The 24,185-nt window shown below is 39.8% G+C and overlaps 1 protein-coding gene across 1 annotated transcript in view; it reads left to right on the top strand.

Annotated features, from left to right (window-relative positions):
* ARHGAP21 (Rho GTPase activating protein 21) overlaps positions 1-23,905 on the top strand; it is a 130,891-nt gene extending 106,986 nt beyond the window's left edge. The window contains 17 exon segments of the mRNA XM_068404899.1: positions 3,229-3,396; positions 3,552-3,654; positions 3,744-3,780; positions 4,334-4,459; positions 5,475-5,759; positions 6,864-6,928; positions 7,011-7,159; positions 8,687-8,835; positions 8,930-9,085; positions 9,193-9,271; positions 13,263-13,336; positions 13,422-13,511; positions 15,482-15,607; positions 15,807-15,848; positions 16,174-16,279; positions 18,088-18,119; positions 21,334-23,905. Coding sequence (XP_068261000.1) covers positions 3,229-3,396; positions 3,552-3,654; positions 3,744-3,780; positions 4,334-4,459; positions 5,475-5,759; positions 6,864-6,928; positions 7,011-7,159; positions 8,687-8,835; positions 8,930-9,085; positions 9,193-9,271; positions 13,263-13,336; positions 13,422-13,511; positions 15,482-15,607; positions 15,807-15,848; positions 16,174-16,279; positions 18,088-18,119; positions 21,334-23,067 — 3,521 coding nt within the window. The 3' untranslated portion in view covers positions 23,068-23,905.
* The last annotated feature ends 280 nt before the right edge of the window (positions 23,906-24,185 follow it).

The raw sequence follows: 24,185 nt of genomic DNA, 5'->3' as shown, positions 1-24,185 counted from the left end.
ATAAAAAGAAATTTAAAGCTGTTTTAAGTGTGTGTTAACTGCACAGCTATTACATTTTTGTGATTTGAATCTTTAAATCAGATAATAAATAGTGTTTGATAAAATACATACTTGTTGAATTAAGGTTTGTAGCCACATATTCACATTGTCTGTTCAAATTGAAATGCCTAATTAGTGTTTTAAATGGTAACGTGGTCTATAATACAATTCCTTCTTGCAGTCTTTTGAGGTGTTGAGATACTGCTTGCAAGACTGCCATGTCTGAAGGGGAACAAGTATGAAAGATGACTTTAGCCTTGGGAAGCTAGTTTTTTCCAGTCACTTTCTATTACCAGTGAAGAAAGATTTGGCAATCTGAATCCCCGGGGTTGGTGAGAGAAATCACCTTTCTCTGTCAGTGATAGCCCAAGCATCCCTGATGGTTAGCCTCTCTGGACTAAAGTTAGTCTGTGAATTTGCTGTCCATGTTTATATGTTACGATTCAGTTAAGTAAACCATTTCCTTAAAAACAAAAACAAACAAACAAACAAAAAACCAAACCAAAAACCATACCAACAAAAACAAACAAACAAACCCCACAATCATAACCAACTTGGATAAACGGGGAACTCTTAAGACAACTCCAGTGCAGCTCAACCCATACATGTCTATCCAACCCAATGAAATGCATCAGAAGGTGCTGAGAGAGTTGGCTGATGTCATTGCAGAGATACTGTCTATCATCTTGGAAGGATCATGAGGACTGAGGGAGGTCCCCATTACTGGAAGAAAGCAAATTGTGCACCCGTCTTGAAAAAGGATGAGAAGGGCAATTCTCAAATGAAAAGTAAAACTTTAAGTAGTCCTGGAGTCTGTGACCTTTTTATTACAAATATTTAAAGGGACACCAGTAATCCGTGAGATGACAAACTGAAAGAGAATTATTTTGTGTGTCTTCTCCTCGGGCTTGTTTGTTCTGTATGCTTCACTGTGTTTTGGACACAGTCGTTTTCATTGATTGGTGAGCTGAACACATCCTTTTGCATCCTGTGCAAGGAGTTTTGGGGTGCAAATGCACCATTTAATCAAGGAAACTGAAAAGGGAGACAAAGACTTCAAGCACTAAAGAGGAAAGTCAAAATACAAGGGATATATATATATATATATATATAGTTGTTTGGATTTTGTTTGTTACTGGACAACAGTGGTGGAGCTTGCCCAGTGCATTAGATTAGCAGGCAGTAACTCATGGTGTACGTCATGGTCTGCTCTATAATCACTTTACATTATGTAAAAGCTTGCCATTAGCTGACCTTCAGCCTCTTCAGGGATTGAACAGAGTTATTTCCCTCCTGTACCAATGTTATTTGCAATTTCTTTAAAGCTTGCCTGTTTCTAAAACCACTTTAATTTTGATTCATCTGGGCATTAGATCCACTGTGAAGTAATAATAATTTGAATCATTAGTGTTGCTTTCAAGGACTTAGAAACTGTTTTTCCTCAGCTGAATTCTTAGATTTAAGTGTTGTGGGAAATTGTGTAGTGGTGCCTAACAGTTTTGTATTCAGTTTGCACAAATGTATTACAAGCACTAGCATGTTTGTTACTTATGGGAGTAGAGACTGACATTTTGAGATAAGTCTGTAATGTAAGTAACTTAAAGCTGAGCACTTACAGTTTGTATGCTATAAACTAATTAATTGTTCAGTGAGTGGTTATATTCCTTAGTCTCTCAGGGTTTGCTGCAGGGAAGCTGAGCGAATGAAAAAAAGGCAATAGGACAGTGAGATGTTGTAGTTTTGAAATGGAAGTGTAACAGGTTCTTCCTGTCTCCTAGTTGCTGTAGAGAAGAGGTCTGTAAATGCTTCTGATTTACCACTGGATGCTAGTAAAACTTAGAAATGTTTTAAATTGTAGTATCACAGGTTTGCTGTGAGTTCTTTTGCTTTCCCTTTTTGTTAATGTTTCTAGTTTGCAGCTAGTGTTTTTTTGGGGGTATGCTTTTTTAACGTATAACTTCAAAAATTATATTTTCCACTCCAAACACTTTAGAGGGTTCTTAGTGCTAAGCCTTCCTGTACTTCAGTTGTTTCTTGCCTTGTTCTAAATTTACATTGCCAAATTTTGATGGTACAAGTGCTGCCTTAACAGAACGGTTAGTGACTGTTGGAAAAGCACAATGCAGCACACGCAGTTGTGTTTGCACAAAGCAAAGAATAAACCTCTGTCTGTGACTGTTCATTGATTTCAATAGGCTTTTCAGTAGCTCTGCATGTTACAATTCTTAGCACCTAGAATACATTCATATTCATTACGACAGTACAGTTCAGCCCCTGCTCGTGACTTGACTCCCTCCCCATCCCCTCTTGTACTGGAGCATGAAGTAAAATTATTTTTCTGATCTTAGTAATGTGTTCAGGAAGATGTTACGGCTCTTTTCTCAGAATGATTGAAAATGCATCTTTCAACTTCTTCCATCTTGTAAGAAACATGTTAAATACTAGAAATACTTAAAGCTTTTTGGAATCTTTCATGATGACCCTTGTGGCTGTTGAGACTGTGAGGTGCTGGGCATGTATGGCATGCAATCTGTTGTATGAACAATTAGTGGAAGAACTAATTGGTATGTAGTAGTGCCATCTTTTAAAAATATGAATACTTGCTTCTTTATTTGAATGTATGGAGGATGGAGGGCATTGGTTCTTTGGATGCTGGAATTCTGTTTAAAATGCTCTTTTGTTTGTTTGTAACTTGGCTTTATTATTTGAACGCTCATTTAAACCGAATGTTTTTCAGTAGTCTGAATGCCAGTATTTTAATGTAGGAAATCGTACTTACCTGTCTCTTGCGTTTAGACTTAACTGTTGTAATAAGTGTGTTTTTCACTTATGCACATAAGCAAAATAGTCTACTTGAAAATAATATTACACGAGTTTAGCAAATAATTCCTGTTTCGTTCACTCACGGCAAAATCTGTAACTGATATGATGTTCTTTGCCCTTAACTCTAATGTACAATTAACATGCTTACAAAATGAAACAGGCTTCTCTTTCTTAAAAACAAACCAAAAAAAAGTACATTTGACAGTGTGAATTAATTGGACCCTTATGTTTGTTTGAAAGACTTCATATTTAAGATACTTAATCTCATATCTCAATAATGAGAAGTTCAGACAGCTATTTAGTTTGAGCATTTAATTATATGATTATTATTATAATGTATTTAATATGTTAATATGTGACATATTACCTTTGTAGATGAACCGACCAGTCCTAGTATTGACCATGACATTGCACACATTCCTGCTTCTGCTGTTATTTCTGCATCTGCTTCTCAAGCACCAGCTGTAACAACTGTTCCTCCCAGTCCCACATCTCCAATCCCTTTAATTCGGAGACAGCTTTCACATGATCATGGTGAGCATTGATTTCATTTTTTTTCTCTCATGCAACTTTTTCCTTTTACACTCTGAAGAACAGGAGAGAGAATTGTAAACTCTTTATTGCTTGAAATAAATGGCAAAAATGTGACTCAGGTTCTTACATACTCAAAAATTTCTCTTTGTTTGTAGAATCCATCCGGCCTAGTGTCCTGGATAGCCAGCCTGCTGCAAAAACTGAGAGATCAAAGTCGTATGATGAAGGACTGGATGACTACAGAGAAGAGGGAAAATCGTAAGTTCACGCAAAATATCAGTTGATTTGGAGATCTGTTTTTTAAAGTGTATAAAATCTCATTTTAACATTTGTTTTTCTCCCAACAGATCCATTAAGCATGTATCTAGTTTAAAGGGGATTAAGGTAGGTATATATGTATATAACAGCTCCTAAGAATTACACATACTACTGTGACAAGTTGTATGAATCATACAACTCAATTATACAAAGTGATATGTTGAACACAGACATGAAGTTTATTGGAATTGCTACTCATTGTTCTTAATTTTGATTGATTTTGATATTTAAATGGATTCTGACGTTTTTCCCCAATTGGTTCCATATGCATTGCATAAGTAAATGTGGTCTCTTTTTTTCCTAGGCTCACCACATGGTCCTTGATTTTTCATTTTCCTCAGCTTCTGTAAACAAAGCATATCTATGGCATGCTTTTGTAAAAACTTACTAATGAGAGTCTAAGACTCCTGCAGTTTCTCAGAGTATTCTTGGGATGTGCAAGGTCACTATTGTTGTATGGAAACTTTAGAAATTATATTTTCCTAGGGGGATATTCTTAGGGGCTTTTTTCTGAATGAGGTGTCAGCTTTTTAAAGACAGAAACCTCTAGAATGTAGGGATTGTAGAGAAATGTATTTAGAATTACACTGTGGGATTCATTCCGTGATGTTTTCTTTAGGCCCAAGACAGCCAGAAATCTTCAGAAGACTCTGGTTCCCAAAAAGATTCTTCTTCAGAGGTCTTTGGTGATGCCTCCAAGGAAGGATGGCTCCATTTTCGTCAGCTTGTTACAGACAAGGGAAAGGTACCTCTCATGTTTGTTTTTTTAACATAGCACAAATATTAAGCTGATGGAAACCTAAGATAAGAAACTTAAAGCCTTCCTGTTTTGCTTTTTGAATTAAAATTTTTGGGATATGAGCATCAATAAGACTGACAAAATATTAGACCTGTTAGAACACTAACTTTAGTGAATTCCTCAGCTTTCTGAACTATCTTCTGAACTGATAGGAGGAGAGGAAATGGCCTCAAGTTGTGCCAGGGGAGGTTTAGATTGGATATTAGGAAAAATTTCTTCAACAAAAGGGTTATCACAAACTGGAAGAGGCTGCCCAGGGAGGTGGTGGAGTCACCATCCCTGGAGTGTTTAAAAGACTAGTAGATGTGGTGCTCAGGGACATGGTTTAGAGGGGACTTGTCAGTGTTAGGTTAACGGTTGGACTCTATGATCTTCAAGGTCTTTTCCAAACTAAATGATTCTATGATTCGAATTTTACATTTCAAAGCATCTGTGAAATAAACTCATTTCTAATGACTAATTAAGTAATAAGAATCAGTCCCTTGATAACTGTAGTTTGAAAAAAAGCTGTAGTTTCTGTGAATGTTGTGGAGTTCAGATTTACCTTCTGCACAAGTATAGACTGACACTTAATAAGATTGGGAGTCTGGAATTGCAGTGATGTGTAAATGTGAGTCTGACTTGAGTGAAGTTTAAAAGGCACGGGCAGGAGTCTACTACGTATTTTTTACTATATTTGTATTAATACCTCTGTGAAATTCTAGTCACATTCTGTTTCTTGCTATGGTCATATGTGAACACACGTGTAATGGGTGATCAGGGAGGGCAGCCTATTGAGAAATTCACTCCTCTAATGGAGAGCAGTTAGTGTACTTTTGTGAAGTCTTTCCACAGGCTATTCTTAAGAATGGTATAGGTAGGTGGTTAGTCTTTTTAAAACTTCTGGAGGTAGTTTTTTTTTAATCTAGAAACATTCATTGTTACAAATAAGCAAACTGACATATCAGTTGATGTTTTTCAGCGAGTTGGTGGGAGCATTCGGCCATGGAAGCAATTGTATGTTGTTCTTCGAGGTCATTCGCTTTATTTGTACAAGGATAAAAAGGAACAAGTGACCCCATCTGAAGAAGAACAACCTATAAGCATCAATGCTTGCTTGATAGACATCTCATACTGTGAAACCAAGAGGAAAAACGTATTTAGACTCACCACATCAGACTGCGAGTATCTGTTTCAAGCTGAGGACAGAGATAATATGTTAGCATGGATTAAAGCAATACAAGACAACAGCAACTTAAATGATGAGGTAAGCATATAATATATAATGCAGAAGCCATAGTTCTTGTCTTTAATTAAAAATTGATTGTATTTTCTTGTAACTAGTACTTCAATGAAAGAAATAATTTGCCGTTAAACAATAAACCAAAATGTGTACAGGAGCATACAAGAAAATGAGGTGAAAGGCAAGGTAACTGAGTAAATAAATTGAGTTTAAAAAAGCCTGACATACTCATAATGAGAGAGCAGACTTTTGAAAGAAATGATTTAATGTTGTTGCTGATTTCACTAAAGATACACTTTATATTAAACTGATCTGTCAAAAATCCCTAATCTTTTTTAGAAAATAATTGCAGTATTAGAACCAGTGTGTTCTGTCTTCAGACTTGCATTGCAAAGTGGTGTGTGCAGTGGTACGGTGTGATGAGTTTCTCAGTAGTTAACAAGTGAAACTTTGAAGGATGCCTGTTTCTCTGATTAAACGTTGATGTTTCTATGAATTAAATGTTAATGCTAATTACAAAAGGCAAATGTAACACTACTGTACATAACATATCAATATCTGTCCCAATACTGTCTTCACTGCATTTTCATTTCAGTGAGGAGCAACAGAGGAGTATTTTCATGTCTATGGTCATGCACATCTGCTCAGATTGAAAATAATTATCCAAAGGAAAATGGCTTTATAAACATTGTTAGACAGATGAATAAAAGCACACTTGAATTCGTGGCTGTTTCAGCTGTATGTGTATTAGTAATTCGTTACATAAGTACTGTGTGTACATAGGATTGGATTTTTCAGGGTAGTAGGGTGTGTTGACTTGCATGTTTTCTATTTAAACTTACTTTCAATTTAACAGGATTTAATCAGATTGTATTGCTTTGGAAAAAAGTCTAAGTAGCAGCATTTAATTTGTAATTACTGACTTCAGTTTTCCTCATGGTTTTGAAATGTTCTGTGTCCTTATTGTTCTCAAGGACTACCTGTTAGATGATTTTTTTTTTTTTTTTTAACTACTGAAATGTTCATTTTTCACGTGTGGTCTGTTGATGGGAAGTGTTAATTATATTCTTAAAGTAAAACATATTTGTTGTATTTTATAGGATTGTAAAGTAGATCTTTGTTTTATAGGATACTGGTGTCACTAGTAGAGATCTAATTAGTCGAAGGATTAAAGAATACAGTACAATGATGAGGTAGGTGAATTATATGCTGCCAGTAGTTTTTGTAGACTTCTTATCTAGCTTCTTTTTACTGAAATAATACATCTTGTTTCAGTTCTTCAAGCAGCAAAACAGAGCCATCTCCTAAAACACCTCGCCAGAGTCTAAGTATCAGACAGACTCTGCTTGGAACTAAAGCAGAACAAAGGACCCAGAGTCCACATTCTCCTAAGGATGAGTCTGAAAGGAAGCTTCTCACTAAAGGTCTGTATGTTTTGTGTATTTCCATGGTTCCTTATAGCCCCAGTTTGAGGCCATCAAGGTGCCTTTCTCAGGTTTTTCAAACTCATGAATATACAGATGCAAACCAGGTATTAACCATGTTTTTTTAAGCTGCAGCTATAATCGCTCATTTCTTGCAACTACTTCATTTGGATGTTATCTTAGATATACTTCAGATCTGCTCAGATCCCTGAAGCTTTTTATTCCAGTCCCCTCTCAAGAGGGTTTTGCTTTGTTTTGTTTTTTTCCCTACAGCTCCATGTAGTATTAACAGTAGTAAAATACAGATGTTAATGCTTCTTGTGACCAAAATTTTGCCAGGCTTTGGAAATAATTCTGTGTGTAATTCATAGTTTTGTCTCCAACTGACTTGGAAATAATAAGGTAAATTCATATTTTAAATATGCTGTTAAGAAACCAAAGTTTCTTAACTTTGGTTAACACTTAACACTGAAGTGTCTTAGAAGTAGAGAAGAAATTTTTTTTTTGTCTTAATCTTTAAAATACAGGAGTTGAAACTGTATTATTTTTTCCAGAACAAAATTAATGCCTGCTGAGTTCTAAAAAAGTCCAATGAGCTGGCACTGCAAACTTAAATCAGTAACTGAACGCCATCAAATAATGTCACAAGCTACTTTTTTTTTCAGAATGTGTAAATATATGTTATTTCTGATCAGACTGTGTTTGTAAAGATATTGCATACAAATTCAAGCAACTGGCTGAGCAGTCACTTTTGATCAACCACTTCTGAACTATCATTCTTGAATTTAAGCTGTTTTATGTTACCAACAAAGGTCCTTTTGCTCCTGCTATGCTACAGATTATGTAACTAAATTGCAGATGTGAAGTAAATGTCAAATCTGCTGAAAGACTATTTCCAGAAGTACTTGAATAAGAAGTACTGTTGTATTAGGCGACTTGCAGTACAGGATAAATGGAAATTGTAATTTGCTACATGAATTGTACAGGAGACGTAAACAGGGCAACTGAACTTTTTAGCTGATTTTTGGATAGATAATACTTTTGAGTGTTTGAGACCTGTTTGGAATGATTTAGGACTGACTAAACTCTGGAAGTTTTTGAAAGGATGAGTAGGTCTGCACACGTCTGAGCATGGCTGTATAGTTTCATAGGTATTTTGTGCAGCACTGTGCTCAGCAGAGATCTAATCTTACTAAATGCAGATTTTAATTTTTTAAAATGCAATTTATGTGCCTTTAGTCAGAGAGCGATGAAATTCCACAGTACGATTCAGCTACTTGTTTTTCTAAATCTGGGGTGTGAGTATGTTCGAATGTATCTTTTGAATCACAGAAGAGTAAAAGAAGGTATGTTTAAGACAGACTAATGTTTAGTGAGTTAATGTGGGAAGCTGGGCCAGTAAAAGAGGAAAAATGATGCAGTAGGTGTCACTTGATCTTTGCAGATCTGTTACCTGTATTCACAGTAGTTCTTGTGACTTAAATGCTCTTATTTTTTTTATTTCCTTGTTTGCGTTATACTAACAAGAAAAAGATGAGACAAGCCCACCGAAAGACAAGGGGACTTGGAGAAAAGGCATTCCAAGCATTATGAGGAAGACATTTGAAAAGAAGCCATCTGCTGTAGGAACATTCGGTGTTAGACTAGATGACTGCCCCCCAGCTCATACCAACAAAGTATGGAAGGACAATTTTTCTTTCCATTGTGATTTTAAAATACTTTTTGTATGAATTGCTTTAAAAAGTATACCTAACTCTTCTTTTTCTTCAGTATATTCCACTGATTGTTGATATATGCTGCAAACTGGTTGAAGAAAGAGGTCTTGAGTACACAGGTATTTACAGAGTTCCTGGAAATAATGCTGCCATCTCAAGTATGCAAGAAGAGCTCAACAAAGGAATGACTGACATTGATGTTCATGATGATGTAAGTCTTTGATCACGCTATTTCCGGGTTGAACTCCCAAAAACTTCTGGTTGTGTTGTGATTATAGAAATATAAAGCATGTCTGTCCTTTTCTTCTAACTGTGTAGAAATGGCGAGACTTGAATGTGATAAGCAGTTTGCTGAAATCCTTCTTCAGAAAGCTCCCAGAACCCCTTTTTACTAATGGTAAGTTGTTTACATTATGATTTTGTCTTTAGGAATTACTGTTGAACAATTGTCTTACATCTTTCAGATGATTTGAGAGAAAATCCCAGTGGAATCATCTTAACTCTGTAATAAATGCCCTTTCTTCCTTAAAGAGCAGGGAGTCATGGTGATCATAGAACTTACGAATGAGAGCTGTAAATAGAATTTCTCTGATGATGAATTCACAGAATCACAGAATCAACCAGGTTGGAAGAGACCTCAGGGATCATCGAGTCCAACCGTTGCCCCTGCGCCACCCTGTCAACTAGACCATGGCACTAAGTGCCATGTCCAGTCTTTTCTTAAACACATCCAGAGATGGTGACTCCACCACCTCCCTGGGCAGCCCATTCCAATGTCTAATAACCCTTTCTGTAAAGAAATTCTTCCTGATGTCCAACCTGAACCTCCCCTGGCGAAGCTTGAGGCTGTGCCCTCTTGTCCTATTGCTAGTTGCCCGGGAGAAGAGGCTGACTCCCACTCCACTACAACCTCCCTTCAGGTAGTTGTAGACTGCAATAAGGTCACCTCTGAGCCTCCTCTTCTCCAGGCTAAACAACCCCAGCTCCCTCAGCCGTTCCTCGTAGGTCAGACCCTCCAGACCCTTCACCAGCTTGGTCGCCCTCCGCTGGACTCGCTCCAACACCTCAACATCTTTCTTGAAGTGCGGGGCCCAGAAGTGGACACAGTACTCAAGATGCGGCCTCACCAGTGCTGAGTACAGAGGGACGATCACTTCCCTAGACTGGCTGGCTACACTATTCCTAATAGAGGCCAGGATGCCATTGGCCTTCTTGGCCACCTGGGCACACTGCTGGCTCATGTTTAGCCGGCTGTCGATCAGCACCCCCAGGTCTCTTTCCGCCGGGCCGCTTTCTAACCACTCTTCCCCCAGCCTGTAGCACTGCATGGGGCTGTTGTGGCCGAAGTGTAAGACCCGGCACTTGTTCTTGTTGAACCTCATGCTGTTGGTCTCAGCCCATCTATCTAACCTGTCCAGATCCCTCTGTAGGGCCTTCCTACCCTCCAGCAGATCGACACTCCCACCCAGCTTGGTGTCATCTGCAAATTTACTGAGCGTGCACTCAATCCCTACGTCTAGATCATCTATAAAGATATTGAACAGCACGGGCCCCAGAACTGAGCCCCGGGGAACACCGCTAGTGACCGGCCGCCAGCTGGACTTTGCCCCATTCACCACCACTCTCTGGGCTCAGCCATCCAGCCAGTTTTTAACCCATTTAAGAGTCCACCCATCCAAGCCCCAGGCAGCCAGTTTGTCCAGGAGGATGCTGTGGGAGACAGTGTCGAATGCCTTACTGAAGTCTAGATAGACTACATCCACAGCCCTGCCCTCATCTACTAAGCGGGTCACTTTGTCATAGAAGGAGACCAGGTTGGTCGAGCAGGACCTGCCTTTCATGAATCCATGTTGGCTGGCCCCGATGCCCCGATTGTCCTGCATGTGCCATGTAATGGCACTCAGGATGATCTGTTCCATCACCTTGCCTGGCACCGAGGTCAGGCTGACAGGCCTATAGTTCCCTGGATCGTCCTTCCGACCCTTCTTGTAGATGGGCGTTACATTTGCTAATTTTCAGTCAGCTGGAACTTCTCCAGTTAACCAGGACTGCCGGTAGATAATCGAGAGTGGTTTGGCAAGTTCATTTGCCAGTTCCTTCATTACTCTGGGGTGAATCCCATCCGGGCCCATAGCCTTGTGGGTGTCCAACTGGCACAGCAGGTCACTAACCGTCTCCTCCTGGATTACAGGAGGTTCACACAGTCCCCCATCCCTAACTTCAGGCTCTGGGGGCCGAGTCTCCTGAGGACAACCGATCTTGACATTAAAGATTGAGGCAAAGAAGGCATTGAGCACCTCTGCCTTTTCCTCATCCCCTGACACTACACTACCCTCCTCATTCAGCAAGTGGTGGAGGCTCTCCTTTACCCTCCTTTTGCTGTTGATGTATTTGTAAAAGCTTTTTTTGTTGTCTTTGACTGTAGCAGCCAAATCAAGCTCTAATTGAGCTTTGGCCCTTCTAATCTTCTCCCTACACGACCTGGCCAGGTCCCTATAGACCTCCCAAGTTACCCGACCCTTCTTCCAGAGCAAGTAGGCTCTCTTTTTTTCCTTAAGTTCTAGTCTAAGTTCCCTGTTTAACGGCCGGTCTTTTTCCCCGACGGCTTGTCTTCCTACAGACTGGGACAGCCTGCTCCTGAATATTTAACAATTCCCTTTTGAAGCATGTCCAGCCTTCCTGGACTCCTTTGCCCTCCAGGACCGATTCCCAAGGGACTCGGTCCACCAGCCTCTTAAACAGGCTAAAGTCAGCCCGCCGGAAATCTAAGGCAGAAGTTCTGCTCTTGCCCCTCCTTACTTCCCCCACTATCGAAAACTCTAACATTTCGTGGTCGCTACTCCCAAGACAGCCACCGACCCTCACATCTCCCACTAGTCCTTCTCTGATTCTACTGCAATGCAATGCATTGGGGCACTCAGCATGGCTTCACCAAGGGGAAGTCATGCTTAACCAACTTGATAGCCTTTTATGAGGACGTAACCAGGTGGATAGATGATGGTAAAGCTGTGGATGTGGTCTATCTTGATTTCAGTAAAGCGTTTGACACGGTCTCCCACAGCATCCTCGCAGCTAAACTGGGGAAGTGTGGTCTGGATGATCGGGTAGTGAGGTGGATTGTAAACTGGCTGAAGGAAAGAAGCCAGAGAGTAGTGGTCAGCGGGACAGAGTCCAGTTGGAGGTCTGTGTCTAGCGGAGTTCCGCAAGGGTCGGTTCTGGGACCAGTTCTATTCAATATATTCATTAATGACTTGGATGAGGGATTAGAGTGCGCTGTCAGCAAGTTCGCTGATGACACAAAACTGGGAGGAGTGGCTGAGATGCCGGAAGGCTGCGCAGCCATTCAGAGAGACCTGGACAGGCTGGAGAGTTGGGCGGGGAGAAATTTAATGAAATATAACAAGGGCAAGTGTAGAGTCCTGCACCTGGGCAAGAACAACCCCATGTACCAGTACAAGTTGGGGACAGACCTGTTGGAGAGCAGCGTAGGGGAAAGGGACCTGGGGGTCCTAGTGGACAACAGGATGACCATGAGCCAGCAGTGTGCCCTTGTGGCCAAGAAGGCCAGTGGCATCCTGGGGTGTATTAGAAGGGGTGTGGTCAGCAGGTCGAGAGAGGTTCTCCTCCCCCTCTACTCTGCCCTGGTGAGGCCGCATCTGGAGTATTGTGTCCAGTTCTGGGCCCCTCAGTTCAAGAAGGACAGGGAACTGCTAGAGAGAGTCCAGCGCAGAGCCACGAAGATGATTAAGGGAGTGGAACATCTCCCTTATGAGGAGAGGCTGAGCGAGCTGGGTCTCTTTAGCTTAGAGAAGAGGAGACTGAGGGGTGACCTCATTAATGTTTATAAATATGTAAAGGGCAAGTGTCAAGAGGATGGAGCCAGGCTCTTCTCAGTGACATCCCTTGACAGGACAAGGGGCAATGGGTGCAAGCTGGAGCACAGGAGGTTCCACTTAAATTTGAGGAAAAACTTCTTTACTGTAAGTGTGACTGAACACTGGAACAGGCTGCCCAGAGAGGTTGTGGAGTCTCCTTCTCTGGAGACATTCAAAACCCGCCTGGACGCGTTCCTGTGTGATATGATCTAGGCAATCCTGCCCCGGCAGGGGGATTGGACTAGATGATCTTTCGAGGTCCCTTCCAATCCCTAACATTCTGTGATTCTGTGATTCTGTGATTCTGTGATTCTGTGATTCTGTGATTCTGTGATTCTGTGATTCTGTGATTTATGACTTCCAAAGGTCACTCATATATATATATATATATATATATATATATATACACACACACGTTACCTGTATTCATTGGGGGTGTATATACATAGTATACGTACATATATATATAAACTCTTATATATATGATTAATTTCTGCTTTTTGTTTTTTACAGACAAATATGCAGATTTTATAGATGCCAACAGAAAAGAAGATCCTATTGAACGTCTGAAAACACTGAAGAGACTGGTAAGCTGAGATCAAGTGTGTTGTAGGTGCACTACAAAATTAGCATTAACTGTTTAATGTTCTGAATAGTGATTGTTTGTTTCAGATTCATGATTTACCTGAACACCATTATGAGACTCTCAAGTTTCTTTCTGCACACCTGAAGACAGTAGCAGAGAACTCAGAAAAGAACAAGGTATCAGAAACAAAAGTATAATGTATTTTGGTTTGTTTCATTCATTAAGTACAGTTTTTGTGGAGGATTATTTCTATTAATTTCATCTACAATAATAAATTACCACCTTTAGACCTTCGTGATATTGAGAAGATTTTTGGATTAGACTAAAGACTCCTGCAAAATATGCACCTGTTTAGTGTGAATTAAGTTTATTCAAACTGGTATTAATTATTGTAGGAATAACTGCTCGTATCCTGAATTTATCCCAAGTCCATAAATTTCATATAATCCCATTTAGATGCCAGTAATAGTGTGCTTGGGCAGGGCACAGGTGAATGTCTGTGGCCTGAATGGACCTGTTGACAGAGGCTGTTGCACCAGCTCTGTGTGAAGCCTGGCTTCCTGGATGCTTGAGTAATTTTTAAGACTAGGACTTTCTGTAGTTACTTGAATGTTTGATGACTCCGTAGATGCTGGTTTGACTGGTTTTAAGAAAGTTGCTGAGGTAAAGGGTGGTAGTTCACCACTACAGTGTCACTAAGAATAGCTTTTGGTCATTTCCATTGAGTGACGAAGAGTTAGTTTACATTAAGTGCTTCTGTGCATGCTATAATCCTGCAGTAAATGCAAATAATAGTATCCACTTTTTTTACCTCTGAGGGATGTATAGCTGAATGCAAAGCTGTGCATAATATGGGTGTGCTTATGGATGCTTACCTCAGGGCAGGTAACATGGTGGTTTGTTTGTTGGCTACCAATGTGCAGGGTACAGGAAAAAAATTGATGTGATTGATGCTATATAGAGGAACCTATGGCCAATCTTAACTCATTTAAAAGATCAGAAAATTACTCAGTTCAAATTAATATGGTGGGTTCCAACATCAGTTGTACAAATAATACCTTCTAGTTAAATGTGGAAGAAAAATACGTGTGTGTATATAAAAAATATTTAAGAAATTATAACCTATAGTGGAATTGTAGCTGACATTGTAAGGAAATTATAGTAAATGTTGTTCTTAAGTGCAATGCCTAAAGTAAAACTTTATAATTTTATGGTTTTGGTGTGTTGTATAAATGTTGTTTAAATAATGTTAATATTGTAGAATATATAAGGCTAGATAAGTGAGGTGATACTATAATGGCATGACTTGTCAAAGGCCACAGTTCAAGTCAAAGTGAGCATTAGGGGCTTGTGTCATGCTTGCAACTTCATTCTGGTAAGCACAAGGACTTTGCCTCCTATATGTTATTGGTCTATTCTATGTCACAACAGTAAACTGCAAGCCAGAGAAGTAAACAAAAATGGAAGGAAGGTATTCTGCTGCTGCTTTCTTGGAATTATTTGTCAGAGATGTAACAGTAAAAGTAAATGAAGTGGATGATTAATGCTGTGACATGATCGAATAACTCTGTCTCATGAATAGATGTGTTGGGTCTATGATGTTGGTTGCTGCCACCTCCTCCAAAGTAGTTGCAAATTGAATGAGTTCTTTGTCAGTAGGCATAATACAGTATTTGATTACCAGTTTAATTTGTTCATGTGTCATGTAAACATGTTCAGGAAAAAAAAAAAGGAACTACCAGTGCCTTTTTATTAAAAAAAAAAAATCTTAAAACATCAGTTTCTAAGCAAAAAAAAAAAAAAAAGTAGTCTTCGTGGGAAGAAAAAAAAATCCCCCTGAAAATGTAAAGAATATATCTGAATCCTTGAGTTTTCTGTGCTTGTGGAGCTATTTACTTGCAATGGGTTAAGGTAGGTTGAATTCTGAATTACAGAAATGTTGGATGCATTTATTGCAGCTGTGTATAGGTGAGTTTTAATGTAGTGTAACTTCCTACCTGAGTCAGTAATGTGGTTTTTTTTTAGTTTTCTTCATTCTTATTTAAAATGGTTCTCAGATACTAATAGTGTTATATTAATGTACTTAGCCCATATTGTTGTATTTTCTCATTATAAATGTGTGATGTGGAAATATTTCATTTCTTAGATGGAACCAAGAAACCTGGCAATAGTATTTGGTCCAACACTTGTGAGGACATCTGATGATAACATGACACACATGGTTACGCACATGCCAGACCAATATAAAATTGTAGAAACACTCATCCAAAAAGTAAGTGGATGCATTTCATTATCTAAAAAATAAGATTGTACACAGGTTAACCAGCTTTTCTGTTATTGGGCCAGTTTGGGTCTGGTATTTATCCTTTGAACTCCAGGATTTCATTTTTAGTAATGTCCATGTTTGATTGTTCCCCATCTGGGTTTTGTGTTTCCTGTGGGGTTTTCACCTTTTTTATTTTAAATTGTAGCATGACTGGTTTTTCACAGAAGATGATGCTGAAGAACCTCTTGTAAGTAGTGTCACAAATATTTGTGTTCTGATTATCTTAGTTTAGAATCTGCTTCTGCTGCCTCTAGAATGTCTATATTTCTTATTACATCACTGTATGGTTTGCTCTTCAAAAGCACCTTTTTAGCTCTACAGTCCTTGCAGTAATGAATTTAAAAAAAAAAAAAGCCATGCATTTGTTTTAAAAGCATAAAGCAAAATGGGAAAATAAGAATATGTGAGGAACGCGTGTCCTCAGGTGAATAATGCCATTTTCTAAATGCTGTTGAATCGTAATGAACTATTTATGAAACGATGATGAAGAGATCTTTGTTTATTAACTATAGACAACAGTTCAGGAGGAAAACACTGTAGAATCTCAGCCAGTGCCAAACATAGATCATTTACTCACCAACATTGGAAGAACGGGAGTATCTCCTGGAGACGTATCAGGTAACTTTTGCCCGGACAGTGTTAGTCCATAGGCTAGAATAACCCACTCTGTTAACTCACTGTAACTCTCTCTTCCTATTTTCTTTTACTAATAAACTGTTTTTCTCTTTTTCCAAAAGATCATTAACACTTCTTAAAGACTTGAATTGTTGATAATCATGCATGATATAATTTGGAAAACTTTGTTGTCTAACAGGGATATAATCATTAAAAGATGAGGCTTGCGCATACTATTTTATTTATTCACAGTAACCCATGCAATCATCATCGTCAGGTGAAGCAGATATGCTGCTGTAAAGTGGTTTGTTGTGATGGCAGAAAGACTGATCTTTACTGGTATTCTAATATTGCTTCTTCCCCACATTAGCAATGCAAAAAATTGAGTTATGTTTTCTTGTCAAGTGATGGACACTTTAATAAGTATGTTGCAGTATGTCTATACTAAGCTGATTTCCTTCTGTTTATAAATGCCATCCTCTTTTGTGGCTAAGGACAAGCATTGCAGGCTCTTTTTTGGTGACTTCCCCCCTACCCCCTTCACTATACTATTGCACTAACCCAGCATGTTGTATCCCACAAATGTTATCCCTTCGTCTTTAGCTTTTGTTTCAGTTTTTAAAGGGTTGTTCAGCACTTACTGAAACAGTCACTTTATACTGATATTATAACAGGCGAAGTGGGAGGAGTCTATCACACGGTGATGTCATTAGTGGATTCTGTGATGTCACTGATGGACAGCTGGAACTGTAGGAAGAAGGAGGACTGTTGCCCACACTGTAGCTGCCTTGTCTGCAGAAACCCCCGTTTCTTGTAAATGGAAAAAAAAAAGTTGATCTGTGCTGTAAATTTTCTTTTAAGAGTATTTTAAACAGATCAATGCTACTTTTTAAAAGTTTTTCTGCTGTTTCTTGTTATCTCTGAAGCAGACCCTGAGGAGAAATAGCATGGTATGGTCTACCAGTCTTTCTAGTCATAAAGCATTAGCCATGTGTCAAAAAGGGGTGTGGCAGGGGGCTCAGCTCTTTCTTCCTAGGGAGAAAGTCCCTAAAGCTGGTACACATCCAAGTTCATATTTTTTAGTCTTTATGCTAGCCCCTTCCTACCCCCTTTATAATTGTATAATCTTGGGTTTTGCGAGACAGTAAAACTATGGTGTCCATTTCTCATTTCATAATAGCGCTTGTTGCAGAAAAGTACAAAACTGGTAGCTGCTGAAATCTAGCATATTTAAAAATAAAATTTGCCTATACATAGTCAGAGGTGGAGAGAGATGGATAATTGGGGTTTTACACACAAAATATGACTTAATTCTTTTAAAACCTCACAAAAAGAATACGACTACATGAACCATGATTTGTACCTAGGGCAGCCAACAGTACTAAGACATTCAATTTTGCTTTGTGTATCCTGAATCTCAGGAGAGTACACAGTACGATCCTGAAAAGGTCTGTCAGCTGCGGTTTTGCAGGGGCTGTATACTTAAAACACGGAATTTATTCCTATTTATTTAATATTATTAGTATTTCTGGTTTTTATTTAGAAGAACAGGGCTCCTTTGCCATTCCTATCATTGAGCTGGTTCTGCCTACAATTCACAGCATCCTTTCATGGCGGTGGCTTTCTGTGGTGCAGCTTGCATCTTTGTGAGCTCTGACTATTCACTCTGTTCTGGTTTTTATTTGCTTCACATTTTGTTCTGTGCTTGTCTTTTTCCATAAGTCCAGCATTGTCTGTAGAAACAATGAAAAAATTGCACAGAACTGAGCAGAATTGTTTTGTTTTGTTTTTTTTTTTTAATTTTTCCACAGATTCAGCTACTAGTGACTCAGCAAAATCTAAGGTAAATCATTTTGTGAAATGATGTAGTTATAAGCTTCTGAAATCTGTTAGATATTTGCTTGCTTTATTAAAATGCTTATATGCAGATGTACTATAGAGTTTATGTTTATGTAGAATTTTTTGCATAAGTGGTAATACTGTTTTCTCATCAAATAATTTTCAAGTGTTACATTGGGAAAGTATCACTTGTTTGCAGTTAGTTAGCTGCATCTGCCAAAGGAGTCGGCTGCACACATAAATAGCTTTGTTTTAAACTCTTGTCATTGTGAGCACTTACTTCCTTTTTGCATCTCATTTAGTAGAGGTAAATGTATATAGTATGTTCCCTGTCATTGTTGGCATATTACTTACTCCCAGACAGTATTTGTGTTTCCTTATTTCACTGAGAAAAATATATGTAGAATTTAGCCTTTTCTTCTTCAGAAGGTAATAGTTCCTCCTCTTATAGGAAGCCAGAGGTTGTGGTTAAAGGTTGCTGTGCAAAATCTCCCTAGGAAGTACTGCTGTGCTTGGGAGGACAGCCAAGTAGATGGGGGGGGAATAAGACTGGAACATGGGCAATAGTTCCATCCTCAATTTAATGCTGGAGTTCTCATCTCACCCAGGGACAAATCTTTCAGGCTCTTAGGCTGTTGTTCAGTAGTTGCTAACCCTGGATGTCTGTAGCACTGGGTGATATGGCAGCATGCAGCTGACCTCAGTCAGCTGTGAGCACGCGATACAGCTTTACGCTGGTATGCATTCTAGGTGTATCAGTGGTGCCCCCCCTTGAGCTGAGAAAAGGACTCAATGCATCCTCCTGGTTCAGTGTTGAGATGCCAGCGCAGCTGCTTTGTGGGGATGCTCAGTGGCTCAGGCACTGCCTCAAAAAAGCCCAACTTTCAGGACACCGTGTCACATTGCCTTGCCAGGACAGTGTGCTGTTTGCAGGTTGCCTCTCACTGACCCCCACCTGCGAGCGGCACAGAGGAACAGCATCAGTCAGGCCACAGTCATGGGCCTCCGAGCAGCAGTGTAGGATACACGCAGATTGCCTGGGCCAGGAGCCTGCGTACTGCTCAGCCAGCCCTGCTTGCAGCAAGACATGTTCCAAGGGGAGCTCCACCTGGCTGCATTGCTTTTGATAGCCTTCTTGGTGAGAAGGACACGTACCTGTTCCCAACCCATGGAAAGAAATGCGCAGAGCTCACTCATCCTTTATGGGGACAGTAGCTAATGCAAGAGTGCCATTTGAGCAGTGAGAAGAATTGCTGTGGTCACTTGGAAAATGGTAGGCCCCAACACCCAGAAGTCCGTTGCCAGGCAGTTTTGAATTGGCACTTGTCTTCCGACCCAGCAGTTCAGAGCTGTCACCTGCTGTCCAGAGGTTCTTTGTCAGTGCTGCCTGTAGGCAGTCACTGTGCAGGAGGCCAGGCAGTCGCTGTAGGCAGTCATTGTGCAGAAGGCCAGGCAGGTGCTGTAGGCAGTCACTGTGCAGGCTTCTCAGATGCTTGTTTCCCTGGGGGCTCTCAGCAAGACTTAATGGGTGGCTTCTGCCTACCCTCTCCTGATCTCTGAGCTCTGCATCAAGAACATGAGATATTCTCTGTCATGCAGCAGGAGGTTCTGGATAACCATGAATACTTTTGTTACTGTTAATTGAGTAGAAGTTTCTCCCAACTCTTCCCTGTCCATGTTCACGTAAACAAATTAGTGTATCTTCACTGAGGCTGTCATGGTCAGTATAGCCACTGTATTATTGTATGGCTGTTTGACCTTGGCTTGTGAAGTCATACAGTGGCAGTCTTCACCGTTGCCAGCACCTCTTTAATTTCTGAGGAGATAGTGAATGGGAATGAAATTTGCGCCAAGAACTTGTTTGTGCAAAAATATTAAATGCACTGTATCTGTTTGGTGCTTTGCTTTGTATGGTCAGTGCATTTATGCTACAGTAGTAGGCATCCTGCAACAGTTCACTGTCACATGGGGGCTGTGATTCTGTGCTTATGGAGGAGAGAAGTTATCTTGTTGGACAAGATGTAGTTAGATGATGACTAGTGTGCATTAGCTTTCGCTTTGTCCTTAAGCTTATTCTCTTGTCTAGGTATCAGTAATGATGTCCCAGCTTTTTTGTTAAAACTGTTACCATGATGATAGCTCTTCCCCCAACTTTTCCTCTCCCTGTCTGAAGTGCTGCATCGTAACAAATGATTGGGATTTTGCAGACTTTTTGAGCATAGCCCATCACTGCTGGTCTGCTTTCCTCAGGTCAGAGAGGCAGGCTAGACATCTGAACGTGGACTTCAGATCAGGTAGCTGACACCTAAGCTATTGTTGAGCCCTAGACAGATGTCAGATTTCAGTCCCACTATGTTAAAGGCCTCCAGTGTGAGCAACTGCCCTTTTCAGTAGATATCATTGCTGTGTTCTTTTCTTGAAGTCTGCAGTGTGCAAACCGCGTGGGTCAGCAATCAAAGACAGGGTGGTACCTGCCCCAAACCTCCTGCTTCTTTTAAAGGTGGCAGTGGGGCAGTAAGCAGGAAAGGTACCACCTAGCCACCTCAAAGCTACGTAATGTTGTCAGTGTAGTTAAAAAATATTTTAATTAATTTTATAAAATAGAATAATTAGGCTTGTCCCGTTTTTGCTTCTGTGCAGTTCTAAAGTCAGATTCCTCAAAAGGCAGGAAGAAGTTTATTTCTGTTAATTTCCTATTTTGCACCTAAGCTAGGGGTTTGTATAGCTTTCATTGTATTGGTACTATTGAGTCAATATGGTTTAAAAACTCAGCCTGAAAGGTGAAAGATTAACTGAAAAATAGTTTGAGAAATTAGCCTTTACACATAAGTAAAATACCTTGAAAGGACAAACTGAAACCACACTCTTGGGACCTCATCTGTGAAGCGGTTTTTGTTGCAAACCAATCTTGAAAAGATTGTCTTGCTGTAATGGAGCCTGCTTTATTAGTCGATCAAATCTAAATAGCTGTACATACAAACTAGTCTTTGTCAAATTAAAGGGATTAAGATGAAAAGGAGAATTCTCAGGATAAAAATTAATGTCTTGGGCAATGTCATGTAGACTACAGAAAGAGCATGGAAATATTTCCTGAATAAAGATAGTCTTTCAGCCCTGAAGCTTGGGATATGTTTTTTAAAAGTCTCAGGCTAACGAATGTTTCTTTGTGATTTCTAATCATGCCCTCTCCCCCTTTTTTTTTTTTTTTTTTTTAACAGGGTTCTTGGGGTTCTGGAAAGGATCAGTATAGCAAGGAACTCCTTGTGTCCTCCATTTTTGCAGCAGCTAGTCGCAAGCGGAAAAAAACAAAAGAGAAACCACAACCAAGCAGCTCAGAGGATGAGTTGGATAATGTGTTTTTCAAGAAGGAGCTTGCAGAACAATCTCATGGTGACACAGCAAAAGAGGACATAGCTAAAGGGGAATATGAGAGAGAGAGAGACATAGGGAGAAAACAGAGGATGTTTGTCCTGAAGGAAAAAGAGAACAGCAGTAAAAAAGATGTGAATGTTGTAAAGGATGAAAAGAAGACATTAAAGAAAGAAAGTATCCTGTCAGAGGAACCTTCGCTGCCTTACCATGACAAATGTACAAAATCACTGAATCTCAGCTGTCTGCAAACCACGCAGAAGAATAACCCAAAAATGCCTATTTCACAATCTTCTTCCCAGGCTGAGGAGACAGTGTCTGACTCCAGCACTATACTTAGCACTTCCTCACAGGCTTCCCAGCACAAATACTCATGCAAAAAAGTAGTCAGCCCTGAAATGAAACACAATGAGTTTCTAGCAGCTGATGTCAGTTCCATCACCTCAGATTATTCAACTACTTCATCTACTATGTATCTAACTGGTTTAGATGCCAGTATGCTGAGCCCTGAGGTGCAGTCGGTGACAGAAAGCAAGGGAGAAGAGGCTGATGATGAAAGAAGTGAATTGATCAGCGAAGGGCGTCCTATGGAGACAGATAGTGAAAGTGACTTCCCTGTCTTTGCCACCAGTGCTGCTGCTGAAAGGCTGTCCAAGGGGAAAGTTTCAGAAGTGGTAAAGACCAGTCAGAGGAACTCTGAAGAAAGTGAAGTAAGTTGTACTGAGGGAAGTTCAACACCAAAGTCAGAGTCTCGCAGACTTTTTAGCTCACACAAACTTATTGAATGCGATACACTGTCTAGGAGAAAGTCTGCACGGCACAAAACGGACAGTGAGGGTTCAGGGGATGCAAAGAGTGAGAAGGACTTGCCTACTGTGACCAAAATGTTTGACATAATGAAAAAAGGAAGATCGACAAGCAGCTTAGCCACATCAACCAGAAGTGAGGCTGACAAACAAGAGCCTACCTGGAGACTTAAAATTACAGATAGGTTAAAGCTGCGACTCAAATCATCTGCAGATGACATGTTTGGAGTTGGGAATCAAAAACCTAACTCTACAGAGACTACAAAGAGAAAAAATATCAGGCGAAGGCATACGCTTGGAGGACAGAGGGATTTCGCTGAAATAAGTGTCCTGAATGCTTGGAAAGCTCAAGAGCCAAGTCAAAGTAGAGAGAGAGAATCTGAGCTTTCAGCTGTGAATCGGTTGAAGCCAAAATGCCCAGCGCAAGACCTCTCGATCTCAGACTGGCTTGCACGAGAACGTTTACGCACTAGCACAACTGACCTTAATACGGGTGAAACTGGAAAGCCCAGACTTGAGAACACTAGCTTAACAGATGTATCAAAGGTAGATCTGCCTTTGGCTGCGGAGATGCAGGCAGATGAAGGCAGTTCTTCCAGCAGCTTGACTTTAATTAATAGAACACCACCTTTGGGACCATTTCAGCCACCAGACCAGGTAAATGGTGAAAATTACCAGAATATGAACAAGAACAACTTTAGCCCAGCAGTTGATGCCCATCCGCATAAACTCTCTGGGACCCAAGTGGTTAGATCTCGATTCTACCAGTATCTTTGAAATGGGGAGATATGTCCACTACAGCAATTCATTAACTTACTGTTACACATCCCAGTAACTGTGTGTATGTGTGTGTGTACATATATATATATATATATATATTTTCCTGTACTGTTGTTGTTATGCAGCCTTCATTTGGGCTGGTTTCATCAATATGCTCTGTGGAACGTCTTCACAGTGCATTACCACAGCCAGAAGAAGACTAAAGTTAAAGTATATATATATATTTTAAGAAAAAGTATATTTGATGGCTGCATACAAATGTTGAACAAAGCATCTGATGCAACATGCTGTGTAGCGTATACGTGGTTTTCTGACTGAGAGTTGGCCTGGCATTAGTATGCAGAAAAATTGTTTTTTTGGTTTAGTCACTAACAAGTGCCTCATCATAAATTCATTTGGTTTGTTAGGGTGCCATATTGTTAAATTAGAGAAACTTCTTACAAACAAATGAATGCATTTTACTGTTAATGAGTTTCATTACATTTTACAAATGTTAACACAGGTGGCTACAGAGCTTCCATTCCTTAGGCATTCCAGTAAATATTGGAGTTTTATATTTCCAGTTTTAATACAGATTTTGAGTTTTATGTGACTTGAATTTTTAATCTTTCTGTAAAATAGGTAACTTAAATGTACATATTACACGTGTATCTTTTCTTCAGATACCAGATTTGATATAAATGTTGTAACATAGGCGTGTAGATAGTGAATACTGGATGGAACTGGTTTCTTTTATTGAGAATATAATTCTGCATGAAGACCTAATGAATCCAAACCTGTATCATGCCTGTGTGCATACCCACTTAAACACTGGAAATAAAATTGTTTTGGTGACTCTTTGCGTGATGCAGATTCATTCTAAGGAAGAGTTTTAAAATGTCATGTTTGCAAGTTCCAGTCGGCAACTGCCCTCAGGATCACAAAACTGGCAGTTGCTCCTGGACGAAGGGTGCTTCTCTTTAAAGTCTTGGTTGTGGGACGAAACTGTGGAGGTTAGCATGAGGGGGGGGTTCAGCTGGTGAAATATTTTTGTCTTGATATATAATCTGATTCTGAGGTATGTAGCAGTTGATCTATGTTTAATATGCTGGTTTTGTAGCACTGAAAAAAAACAT

The sequence above is a fragment of the Nyctibius grandis genome, chromosome 7 (genome assembly GCF_013368605.1).
Source record: "Nyctibius grandis isolate bNycGra1 chromosome 7, bNycGra1.pri, whole genome shotgun sequence".
NCBI lineage: Eukaryota > Metazoa > Chordata > Aves > Nyctibiiformes > Nyctibiidae > Nyctibius > Nyctibius grandis.
This window is presented reverse-complemented; position numbering and strand designations above follow the sequence as displayed.